Source organism: Manihot esculenta, chromosome 8, assembly GCF_001659605.2.
Source record: "Manihot esculenta cultivar AM560-2 chromosome 8, M.esculenta_v8, whole genome shotgun sequence".
Lineage (NCBI taxonomy): Eukaryota > Viridiplantae > Streptophyta > Magnoliopsida > Malpighiales > Euphorbiaceae > Manihot > Manihot esculenta.
Window position 1 is genome coordinate 36,127,748 of NC_035168.2, and position 12,914 is coordinate 36,140,661.

General features: G+C 34.5%; 1 protein-coding gene across 3 annotated transcripts; it reads right to left on the minus strand.

Moving 5' to 3' along the window:
* Positions 1-2,387: 2,387 nt before the first annotated feature.
* On the minus strand, positions 2,388-9,733 carry LOC110620829 (mitochondrial Rho GTPase 1). Of its 3 annotated transcripts, none has more exons than XM_021764733.2 (15): positions 9,584-9,733; positions 9,040-9,280; positions 8,533-8,665; positions 8,063-8,212; positions 7,678-7,854; positions 7,054-7,320; positions 6,604-6,672; positions 6,459-6,514; positions 5,810-5,891; positions 5,182-5,393; positions 4,989-5,058; positions 4,612-4,724; positions 3,800-3,950; positions 3,286-3,472; positions 2,388-2,739 (listed from the first exon to the last, which is right to left on the minus strand). In XM_021764733.2, the coding sequence occupies exons 2-15, from the start codon at positions 9,255-9,257 to the stop codon at positions 2,666-2,668; spliced, it is 1,959 nt and encodes a 652-aa protein (XP_021620425.1). In that variant the 5' UTR covers positions 9,258-9,280; positions 9,584-9,733; the 3' UTR covers positions 2,388-2,665. The 3 variants fall into 3 exon arrangements, with proteins under 3 accessions (XP_021620425.1, XP_043815011.1, XP_021620427.1); XM_043959076.1 differs by lacking the exon at positions 9,584-9,733 and adding an exon at positions 9,379-9,397; XM_021764735.2 differs by lacking the exons at positions 8,533-8,665; positions 9,584-9,733 and having other exon boundaries at positions 9,040-9,176.
* Between the last annotated feature and the right edge of the window lie 3,181 nt (positions 9,734-12,914).

Consider the following 12,914-nt stretch of genomic DNA (forward strand, 5'->3'; position numbering starts at 1 on the left):
GCTAACCACAATTAGAATTTTGCTAAATATTATTGCAGCAGAGAACTTGCACCTTGAGCAGATGGATGTAAAAACAACATTTTTATATGGAGATCTGGAGGAAGAGATTTACATGCAGCAACCACAAGGATATGAGATTCCTGGTAAGGAACACATGGTGTGCAAGCTCAAGAGGAGTTTGTATGGGTTGAAGCAGGCTCCAAGACAGGAGTATAAGAAGTTTAACTCTTTCATGTGCAGAAACAGTTTTCACAGGAATAAAAAGGATCAATGTTGTTATATTAAGAAGTCTACTGACTTTTTGTTATTTTACTCTTGTATGTGGATGATATGTTAATTGCAGAGTTAAGTATGGAGGAGATCAATAATCTGAAGAGGAGGCTGTCATTAAAATTTGGGATGAAAGATTTGGATGCAGCAAAATAGATTCTGGGGATGAAGATTTTCCGGGACAAGTCTGCTAGAATTATAAATTTGTCCCAAGAGCAATACATTGAGAAGGTGTTATTCAGGTTCAGAGTTGATGATGCTAAGTCCAGGAGCACGCCTTTAGCTAACCATCTCAAATTGTCAAAGGATCAATTAGCCAATACAACTATGGAGTGTGATCACATGGCAAAAGTACCCTATACTTCTACAGTTGGGAGTTTGATGTATGTTATGGTTTGTACTAGACCTGATATAGCACATACAGTGGGAGCTGTGAGCAGATATATGTCAGATCCAGGAAAAAAACATTGGGAAGCTGTGAAGTGACTTTTGAGATACTTGAAAGGAATAGCTAGTACATCACTTTGTTATGGGAATGGCAAGGTAGTATTAGAAGGTTTTGTTGATGCTGATCTTAGTGGAGATATGAATACTAGCAAAAGCACATCCAGGTATGTCTACATTATAGATGGAACAGCAATGAGCTGGATGTCTAAACTTCAAAAGTGTATCTCTATGTTATCTACAGAGACTGAATATGTTGCAATTGCTGAAACTGATAAGGAGATAATATGGTTGACTAATTACTTGGAAGAGTTGGGCAAGAAGCAGCTTGATGAAGTTATTTTCACTGATAGTCAGAGTACCATACAGTTGGTGAATAACCTAGTGTATCACTTCAAAATAAAATACATCCGACGTGGGTACTATTTCACTCGCAATTTGGTGAAAAAATGTTAGATGTGTTTGAAGAAAATTGAAGGTACTAAGAATTCAGCAAACATGTTGACTAAAGATGTTGATGCTGGGAAGTTGGAGTTGTGCAAGGCTTTAGTTGGTTTTATACAATAGTATGAAAGATGTTTACGGCTAGTTATTTTTTGTTGAATACATTGGCATGGAGAATGAAAATAATTGGATTGACTAAATTATTCTTTAAGTGGGAGAATTGTTAAGATATGGAGTCTATTAATATATTATGAACTGTACACCATACTCCATGGTCATTAATTCAACTCCGCGCTAAGCTGGCCTCACCCCCGAGGTGAATTTTTTTTAGAGCTATTTTATCTTTTTGTATTTTTATCAAGCATATAGATATGTAATATTCTTCTAGTCTATTCCATTCAAAAACTCATAGAGAAATAAGAAAATGTTAACTGATGTAGCGTAGCCAAATTGGTGAACTACGTTGAATCTACGTGTTAATTTCTTTTCGTGTTTATTTTTAGATTGTATGATTATTTAATTCTGTTTATACTTATTATGTTTCTACTTATTTTTGGATTGTGTGATTGTTTGATTCTTAATAGTAAATACTTTTCTTTTAGTTAAACTAAGATAAATTGGTGCATATCAAAATGAATATACAATTTGGCTGATCTTTTATTTTTTTTTTCTCTTTGTTTGTGCTTCCTTTGTTCACGTGGAATCATGTATGATAACATTTGAAGCTGCACAAATAACTCATTCGAACTTAATTTTTCAGATTTGGAGAGGATTCTTCATTTCAGTTTGAAATGGATAACTAAGTCGTTTTAGCTGTCCTTGTTCTTAAAGAATGACCCCCAAGGCTAAAGATAAAAATTGATGAACTCTCCCGTTGTGTTTTTGAGCTTTGACTTTCTTAGCCCTTCGGTTGGTGTTCATGTTTATTAGAAGTTTGGAATTTTGAATAAGAGTTGAAGACTTGAAGTCGAGGAGATCCTGTAGAAGTTCACCCTCTCTGTGTTGGACCTTGCCCTGTTAGATCTGTTGGACGGCAATGTTAGTGCCGGGCTGTATAAGCGTTCCGGTTTGACCTGTATTGCTTAGGACCGTGTTTTGGGGCTCCAGTTTGTTTTTGGGTTAGGTTATATTTATCTGTCGTTTTGATCCTATTGCATTTAGCCTAAGGCTCTGTTTAATCAATGACCCTATACATTCTGAAATAAATTAAAGGGAAAGAAAAAAAAGGATGCCAACAAAAGAAGACGCGACGAAAATATACTTACACGGTGCAAAGTGCACTACACTATCAAAATGGCTAACAGGAGAGGTCCGGAGCAAAATTTTATTATTGCATAAGCCCTGGACGATAACTAATTTCATGGTACATGTGTCGAAAGCACATTCAACTGGTGAACTCTCCCATTCAAACTGTTAAATCCTGATGTCAAAAAATTGTACAGTTAAAACTAACGGGCATCAGGAGCAAATGCAACATTCCCTTGATCCATGGGTAAATTTTCATCCTTCAGCCAGATGTATTTTTCCTTGCAGCATAGACTCGGTATGCTGCCAGCCCAACGATAGTCACTGCAGCTCCAACTACGACAACGAAGCATAAAAATTAACATGGTAGATATGTGCGTAGGCATAACCCTAATATATTAATTATTCATTCAAACAAGAATTGACCAAAGAGAAGACCCTGAAATTTAGTTGAAAGTAATTTAATGTGCAACAGTAGAAATGTCAACCAGCAAAATGGATTGCTAATGCAATGAATATGACTTCCAAACCAGTTGTACTCTAATCCTTCACAAGGTTTAATTTGTTTAACAGACTTGATCCGATTATAGAATTACGCGATATCAATAATATGGCCATTGCACTTTTGCAAGAACACAATGGCTAGCTTCAACCAGACAAAATCTGTAACAAAATTTTCAGCAGTACTACAATAAACAGGTAAAAAACTTCAAATCATGTACAGGGACAGATAATATAACACCTGAGTGACATGCAAATACAAGTATAGTTCCACGATCAATAACAACTAATAGGAGAATAGAAATTGAAATTTTCCAATTCCCAGAGAGCAAATCTTCCAAAGCCCAGTGAAATTCCAAAATTGAAGTACTTTAGACGTACCTGAAACAAGCATAAGAGAACGATTGATGAGTCTATGGTATTGCTTGCGACTTCTCCCTGCTTCTGTTTCAGGAATGCTCAAATGAGGATGTTCTGCTGCATTTACAATCCTGCGGAAGATATTATTGGTATCACCCATCTTAGAACTGATGGGAATAGGCGCCTCAATTCCCATATCCTGACTAACCTGCAAAAACCAAATAATATTGTATTGAAGATGGTTACTACAATGCCTGATCCAAGCCAGCTCACTTAGGTTTGAGAAAACTAATAAAGAAGGTTCACACTATCAAGACAAAGATAGACATGATTCGAGTAGGCAATCAAACAATCTAGACAACTCCGTAGAATTGAGAACACAAAAAGATACACTTCTTACACCAGCCAATTATTTCAAGAAACCATATAGTCAAGAAATTAATAGCAAAAAAATTTTCAAACCAAAAAACATAGGTAACAGAAACCAAATTAGTCAACTTGAGACATGCAATACTAGTCGGTTTGGAAAGTATACCCTTGCAGATTCTTGAATTGCCATTGGAAAAGAATTCAGATCATCTTTAGCTGCAACAACTAGGCAAGGCACCTCATAGCCAGTATCTTCACCATGACCAGCAACTTCAACAAGCAATTCAGTTGCTCTCCTCCATGAGAACTCATCAGAGCTGCAACAGTACTCTTATCTTTAACACAGGTTGAAGTTATACTTAAAAACACTGCTAAGGCTGCAGCAGCAAAATTAGTATCAACATTTAAGAGTAATAATAGTTCTAAGGCTACGGTAAAAAACGATCACACATCCAGCTATAGGCATCTCTCTCCTCTTCTATGTAAGCACATTTAGAGTGCTATAGTTAACAGGCAATGAGATGTTAATGGGCTAGGCGAAGTAGGTTACCAGTTCTATTCTGGTTGATATAAGTAGCAAACATGTACAAGGAGAGATATTTATCATATAACAGAATTGGAAACTTCCCTCTTTCTTCTGATCTCTCAATCTTCCATCCTCTGTTTCTGTTATCTTTCCATCTCTTTCCTTATCTCTCTCACTTTCTCCCCATCCCTCATTACCTAAACACCCCTTGTGGTGTCCATGTCACAACATGTGCTCACATGCTTACAGAGAAAAAGCCATTCAATTATTGCCTCTTCACAGAGAAATCACTATGCTTCACCTTGTGGGTACCTCAGGGTGAACCTCAAGGCCTCTCTTAAAACACAAGGTTAAATCACATGAATCCAGAGAGTTGTAAGGTAATAAGTAAATGTTCTGACTACAACCACTACTGATTAGATGGCTAAATTCAACCGGTGCCTAATATTTACCTGTCATGAACAAAAACTGCTACGTCGCATGATGCCAGAGACTCCTTATTAGATAGCAGTTTCTTAACTTCGTCCTCAGGAATTTCTCTCAAAACAAGGGTTTTCTTAATTCCCTACAGACCCAAAAATCATAAAACTTCAGTACAACCACAAAATGATTATCATGGTAAAACTTGGATGGCATGTTATGCCGAGGACTCAGTCGAGAACCATAACACTTAAAGATGTTCTAATCTCTGGTGACTTGCATAGCATCCAGCCACAGCCACACCCACAAAGTATAGTATTTGTCCCACATTCAACCCCTAGATGAAACCCCAAACTAGGGAGAGGGAGAATAAGTTACAAAGCATAATGCAGAATGCAAAAGAACTTACACCAGGTAGGTCAACAACATTCACTGCATAACGATCCTCAGTGGTTGAAGAAGCTGCATCAGAAAATGGCCTGTATCCACAATAATGAACTACAAAGGTATCAAATTTTATTAATGAATGCAAATTATCAGAAAGAATGTTCACTGATTGACCCTCTTTTCTGAGTTTTGAGATATGAATTCGGAAAACAAACCTTCCAATAAAAGAATTTAATAATGCAGACTTCCCAGCATTCTTAGGTCCAAGGACAAAACACTGTAAAACATTTCTGTCTGATTGTTGTTTCTTGCGATCCAGACGCCGTCTCCTTGTTATGCAGACAGCAGCAGAAGGGTCACCAGGATATCCAATGTAGATCAAATTCTCCACAGCACGTGATGGATCTAGAAGTGTCATAAGGGCCCACTGGCATGCATTTATTTTGTTAAACATACAAAGTCATAGCATGAAAGTATTCTAATTTCTAACAGCTGTAATGATGCTATTCTTCACAAAATGTTGAACTGATCAGCTAACCATCAATGCTTCCTCCCAGGAAAAAAAAAGCAACAAATCAAGCAGGTGTTTTAACAAATCAGGATGTACTGATGCAGCCTAATGTATATTTAAATTGGAACACAAGCATCTTATGTTCAAAATAAAACTTCATAACAAGTGTACTGACTGTACATATAAAGAAAATCTTTTTTTTTGTTAAAAAAAAAAAGACATTAGAAAGGGAATATTGTACCAGACAAAAGGGAAGGCAAGTCAGTAAATTAGCACAAGCAAGCACCATGGAACAGGCGGGGAGACAGAGCGATTGTAAATTATATTAATACCTCTGACAAAAATGCATTAACTGATAGTCCACCCAATGCAGTTTTCTCTGCAGCATCCTTATACGGAGCTTCATCCCAGGGGCTGAGGTTGAAAAGACAAGTGTCAAAGATAACACACCAACAATGCCACTTAAAATAAATCAGAACATAAAGGGTAAAGCCAGGGAGAGCTCAAGCTCATATGATTATGCGTTGGACAACCACTAGATTAAACATATGCATCTGCATTTCTGCTTTTATTACATATACTTTAATTAGTTATACATAAATGTGGACATATAGATGCACCCAAACATATATGTTCTTATCAGGAGATATATCAGGCACTTAGGTGGCAAAACCCTTGACTAAGCCATCTTATCATAGTAGACATTAGAGATTCAATAACATAAATCAATGATTACATATAGAGGCAGCTTCACCATGTCCACAAAAATCAATGTGGATGAAAGATTTTCATGAAATAACTCAAGGAGATCACCACCATAATCAAAGAAGTCCAACAACAAAGAAAGAAAACATGCAAAACCATCACACTAGAATGACAGAATTCCACAAAATAAAAAATAAAATAAAAAAAATTCACATTTCAACCTAATAAAAAGAATTAAAATAATAATGAATCGGACTTGACAGAAAGCCAGTTTACCTTTCTGGTGCAGTAGAAAAGATATCCTCAAGCTCTACAGGTCGCAGGTTATTATCCTGTTAAAACAAAGCACAGGCACAAAATTAACAAAGCAGTTTAACTGTTTAAGTAGTTACTACTAATCAAAGAACAGATAGATACATACATAATCACTATCGAACAACTCGTAGATACCCTTCAAAAACTCAATAGTTTCATTTGTGAGCTCCACACTCTACAAAAAATGAAAAGTAAATGTAAGCAATTTAAACAAGCACATCATGGAGGAAATAAGAAAAGAAAGAAAGACAACTGTATGAAAGCACAGAGCATGTCCAAAGTCTCCAAACAAGAGCAAGCAGAAAGATACACACACAATCCCATGCGAATGAACCATGATCCCAACTACTTTAGTTTGTCAAAGTTGGAAATTCTGCCATGAAGGACTTCTCCTGCTCCCATTCAATTCAAGAATTCAGACAATCTAATGTATTGAAGCACAAGTATGATCAAGGTTAGAAGGAAAATCATTAGCATGTGTCATTTGGATGGATGTGAACTCTGAGTTAAAACATGGCGAATACAACAATCACAGTTTACCTTAGTGAAATGTTACCTGATCAGGAGCTCGTTTGAATGTTGGAATTAGCTCATCAGCAAGTTTGATATCATTGTTGTATCCAAATTTCCTGAGTACAGTCCAGGTTGTCTCAAGTCGTCCTTTTTCTATGAACAATGCATGGAGAAACAAGAATCCTGTGAGAGTAAGGCCTCTTTCATTGACTCCTCTATCAGTGCCGCCTCCGCCAGGTAACTTTTCTTCTACAACCCTCTTAACATCTATGATTTCAGAAGGTTGTAATGGAGCATTGAAACATTTGACCTGACGACAAGTATAACATTAGATTCTTGACAAACTTCAGAAACAAAACACTTTAAGAGTGTTAACTGTATGAATATTCAACCATAATCCATTGCTAGGTGCCCAAGCCAAGGCTTTATTTTACTCCCTGCCAATGCAAGGAGGATATCATTAGTCCACAAGACCAGTGGAAAAAATTTAACCTCACAAAACTCTGAAGACTGTTTTCAGGCATATGAAGTTTGATTTTGCTATGCCCAACAATAACATGGGGGCAGTTGATAAACATCATACATAATGAATTCACATTAATCCCCCAACCATAAAAAAGATGGCCAACCGGGAAAAAATGATCAAAGGAAAAATAGATGCACCTACCTGAAAATCATTTAATTCTGCATCACTGAGGGCACCATCTCTATCATGATCACACAGAATAAAAATACGCTTCAAGGCTCTCACGCACCTAGGCTTCAAAGTTTGTGATTCTTGATCAAACAGTGGACCAGTTGGATGAAGCACTGCTTTTTGTGCATAGTAGAAAACCTCAGGGATCTGCAAAGATGGAAGCCAACTGGCAATTAGATCATTAGTCACAGAACCCAAAGCACTGTAAAGAGCCCCAAAGAAGAGTGCATTGGAAAGGGGCTGCTACAGCATATCACACCATATGCAAGCTTAAATTACTCTAAAGATTCAAGCATCAGTATCCTACAAAGAAATTCAAGATAAACAGAAGCCACAAGAACACATCAACAAGTACCTGAATATGTTTAAATGCTGAACACTCAATGCAAGTCTCAATTTCTCGAAACTGTTGCATTATTGGTGACATCACTTGCTCCAAACTCATCTGCTGGTTCTCATCCCTTAAATCCAGCTTGCAACCCACCACTATGACTGGCACCTTTACCTGCTCAAAGTTTACACATTAGAAATACATAGAAATAGCACCCCTATGCGTGTGTGCGCACATGCATATTTTGGGACTCCATGTGTTCTGACAAGATAGGATGCAGTTTCAAGAAACAATTCCAGGAGAAAAGTCCAGAAAATTCCATTTGCCACATTTTTTTTTTGGTTATTAGTGAATGCTTATCAGAGAGAAATTTAGAGTCATAGACTACTTTAGTCAGTTTAACAACATGTGTCGATTCACTATCATACATTTGGATAATTTCTTCCTGCACTAATCATTCATATATTTCTAGTGGATATGTTCATTTAAAAAACCTCTAATCGACGAAGCTCTGGAAGCCAGAAGGTACTCAATCGATCAAGAGTCTCTGGCTTATCACATGCATAAGTAAGAACAACCGCATCAGCTCGCTTTAGCTCTTCAGCTACTTTACCAGAATCCTCCACCCTAAATCACGTACAAATTAATGAAAACTTCATTACTTGAGATAATTACTCGATCAAAAAAGAGGCAAACTGCATGTCAAATCTTATAAGAAACAACTTTTCACTTCAAAATGAATTTCACACCTCAATTCATCCAATCGAAATAGATATGCTAAATTACATTGAGCATACTTCTTTTACCGCGCAACAAACATTTTTTATTACTTTTTCTTCTATATCCCAGAATCACGATGTGTTCAAACACAAAAATCGATCATAAATAGTAGACTTTGAGCTTTGCCGGTCCACTGTACATATATATATACTTTTCCATCTCAGTTTTCTGTTGTGCGGAGGGGGGGGAGAGAGAGAGAGAGAGAGAGAGAGACTAAATACCTAGAGGAAGTATCGATGATAGTAACGGGTACACGGTCAGGGTAGAAATCCTCAGGCAACCTCGTGGGCGGCAGAACCGGCGGGACATTCGCGGGGAAAGTGTCAGCTGCGGCGGTGACTATCAAGCTCGACTTTCCAGTGCCACGGTCTCCAGCTACCACGATACGGACTCCACTCTTACCGCCGGGATTAGTAGTTCCACTTGCAGCTTTCGCCATATATATGTAGACAAAATAGAACACTGCAAAACGAAATCAGCAAACTTTACCGATCGAAACCAATATATAAACAAAAACACACGAATAGTTGCTGATAAGAGTGGCAAAAAGCGTAAATAACCTGGGGAGAGGGGTCAGAATTGGGAAAAAGGTCCTAATTAGATGATGAGGTAGGTTGACATTAGGGATTATTACAGTGGCAAAAGTGTAAATTATTGGTTACATGTCTCCAGTAGAAGTTTCTAGATTGTGGCCATTGAGGCAATGAGAAAATAAACTCAAGAGGGAAGAAGAAAAAAATAAATTGTGAATGTGGAGATTTGTACCTTGAATTCAGATAGTAGTTGTTGATAAGGATTTAGAGAGGCCACCAGAAACCCTAGTTTATGGGGTGGCTATGGCGCCTTCAACAAGAAGAACCCAAGCAGCTATGAAGGCTCAGGAGAAAGTTAAAAATGCAGGTACACAGATGGTTTTTTCCCTCCTTTCTTTTTTTTTTCCCTCTAAAAAAATATATATATATAATAATAGATAAAAATATTAAAAAATATTAAATATAAATTTCAATAATTCAAATATCAACTCTTGTGTTAGAATTCTACTACAGCAGTACAGTATCCTAATTACAGTAGTATATTATTTTATTAGAATATTAATATGATATGATTTTTATTTAGAATTTCATATTATATTATAATACTGTAAGAGCTTACTATCTGTATAATCAGATACACTATATTTTTAGTCATAGTATATTTTGATGATTACCAAAATAATTCATTCGGTGTTTTCGTTTGAGCAATTCACTTAATGTTTTCTTTAATTTTCAGAGTCCATTTTTAAATAATTATAATGTGAATAAAATTATTGGTGTTTTATGAATTAATCGATGCAAAAAACTATATATCTTTCTTTACACTTTTATTATTATTATTTAAATAGAATTGTGATCAAACAATTAAAATTTTGAATTCTTGTGATGAATGAAAGACTGTATTCCATCGAAAAAAAATTATGTGATAAATTTGCGATTAATCATGTGTTTATATTCTCGTTGTAAATTTTTTATGACCAAATTTGTGTTTGTCACTAATGATAGTATCACTAAATCAGTAATGAAATTTTAATGTCACTAACATGTATTGTTATTTACAAGTAAAGTGAGCATTCAATTGGTTTAATTTAAAATATAATTAATTTGATCAAACCGAATAAATCAAACTTTTTAAAATATAAAATTAAATTGAAATTGATTTTAATAAAAATCGAATTAAACTAAATTAATTGAGTTTGATTATTTTTTAAAAATCAATAACAGAGCATAAAAAGACAGTGTTTTCCTCCTCAATTCTCAATTTCAAAGTAAAAGTTCAGCCCTCAAACTCAAAGTTTTTGAGATTAATGCAAATCTCATCAAAAAACATATAAATTTTGATAATTACTAAATCTCATTATAATTTATATTAATTTTCAAAAAAATTTTAACACTCGTGCAGATTCATCTTATAATCATTGCAAAACTCAAGGTATACAGATTAACATCAAGCAAATCTCATCATAAAATTATATGCAAATTTCAATACTACATATTATAAAAAAATTGCAATAAAATTCTAGGAATATAAACGATTAGACTTCCATAAGACTCTAATACAAATTCTTCTTCTTTTCAACCAATACCAAGAAGTGTCAGAGAGGGAGTCACTTGCCACTTTTAGGAAGGAAGAAGGGAAAAACCATAGAAAGTGAAGATTGACCAACAACACGCATACATGGTGCAAATTACCAAACTTTGAGCGAGGGAGATACTTGATCTTTAAATTTTTTCAATATTCATATCTTTCGACAGAATAACAATAATGAAGTGAGGTGATAGATTCCAGGGAATGGAAATGGAGATGGAGATAGTATCTTTAACTAGTAGACAATTCATTTCGACAGTGCTATCTTTAACTAGTAATAAATTTTGGTTTTCACTGAAACATGAATTATATTTTTCTTTAGTAAACTCTTCAATATGCTACATCTCATCATCTTGGTACCTTTGTACGACTTTAGCAGATACACAAGCAATTAAGTCTTGTATCCCGAGTGTATCAAGTGCTTTGTGTAGCTAATGTTTTTGCTAATATTGTCATCGAATTATACATTTAGGATTTGTTTTGTCTAGACTGGTATACACATACTTCATTAGCACTATTTGCTTTATCCGTTGTTTTCTTTTATAGGTAAATTTACAATGCAATATAATTACAGTTAAAAAAAAATTAAGAGGGATCGGTTGATTGATTGAGAAGCTTTGATTGCCATGGTCAAGCAAGAAGACCATATAGTTTCTTTTGAAACTGGAAAGGGAGTCTTTAAATTGAAACTCTAATGATAAACAACCCCAATAAAAAATCTGCCCATCCTCAACAATGTCGCAGCCTTAAAAACCAATCACTTTAGTAGATACTAGTTGCCCAACGAGGGCAATGAGCTCTTCTATTTTTATTGTTGAATTTAGAAGTGAGCATTATTCAGTTCAAATTGAAAAAATTGACTGAACCGAATTAATTCAAAATTTTAATTTGATTTTTTATTTTTTCAATTCGTTTTTTATTTTTTGGTTCGATTTTTATTTTTAAAAATTTTGATTATTTTAATTTGGTTTGATTTTTATTTTTAAAAATTTTAATTATTTTGGTTTGATTCAATTTTGATCATAAAAAAATCGATAAAATTGAATCGAATCGATTAGTGACAATAATATATTATTTTGATAATATAGAGATATTAGATCATAATCAAAATTGAAATATTTTAATTAAATTTTAGAATATTAAAATAAGGTGTAAAAAATAAAAAAAATTATTAAAAAGTTTAACTGATCAAATCGAATCGAATCAAATTAGATCAGATCGATTTAATTCAAATTGATTTCTATTCAAAATCGATTTGATTTTTAAAAATACTAACATTTCAACTTTCAATTTAGTTTTATTTTGCAGCAAACTAATCGAATGTGAGCTTTAGGCTTATGTTTGGAAAGATTTTTTAAGGGAAAAGTAAAATAAAGATACGAAAATAAGGAGGAAAAATAAAAATTTATTTTTCATCTTTTGTTTAGATGATAGAAATGAAAATAAAAGTAGAAAGTTACCTTTTAAATACCTATTTTGCTATTTATTTTAACAATTAAAATTAATTATTACAAGAATAAATTAATTATTCACTATTCACTTCCTCTAATTTTCATGGATCCCACAACTTACCTTTTCAATTTATTTTCCTCTCATTCTTATTTTCTTTCTATCCAAAGAAGTGATAGATTGAAATCTTTTATTTATTTATTTTTTATACTTATTTTCTTTTCTCTTTTATTTTTCACATATTCAAATAAAGTGTATGCGTATACTTAGACAAAGATTCGATTCAATAGGTTAATCATTGATCAGTAATTGGTTTCATGTAGATCTCTCCTGTAACGACCCGAAAATCGGACCGCTACCGGCGCTAAGATCCAGATCGGCATAAGGCCGCCGGGACCCGTAGCAAGCCTACTATGCATCCTGTACAGCTGGAATAATCCCAAACATGATCAAACATATCCATAAAACATTTAATACTTTACCTTTAACCAGTTTGATCTGTGTATGCACTATGACTGAATTCATA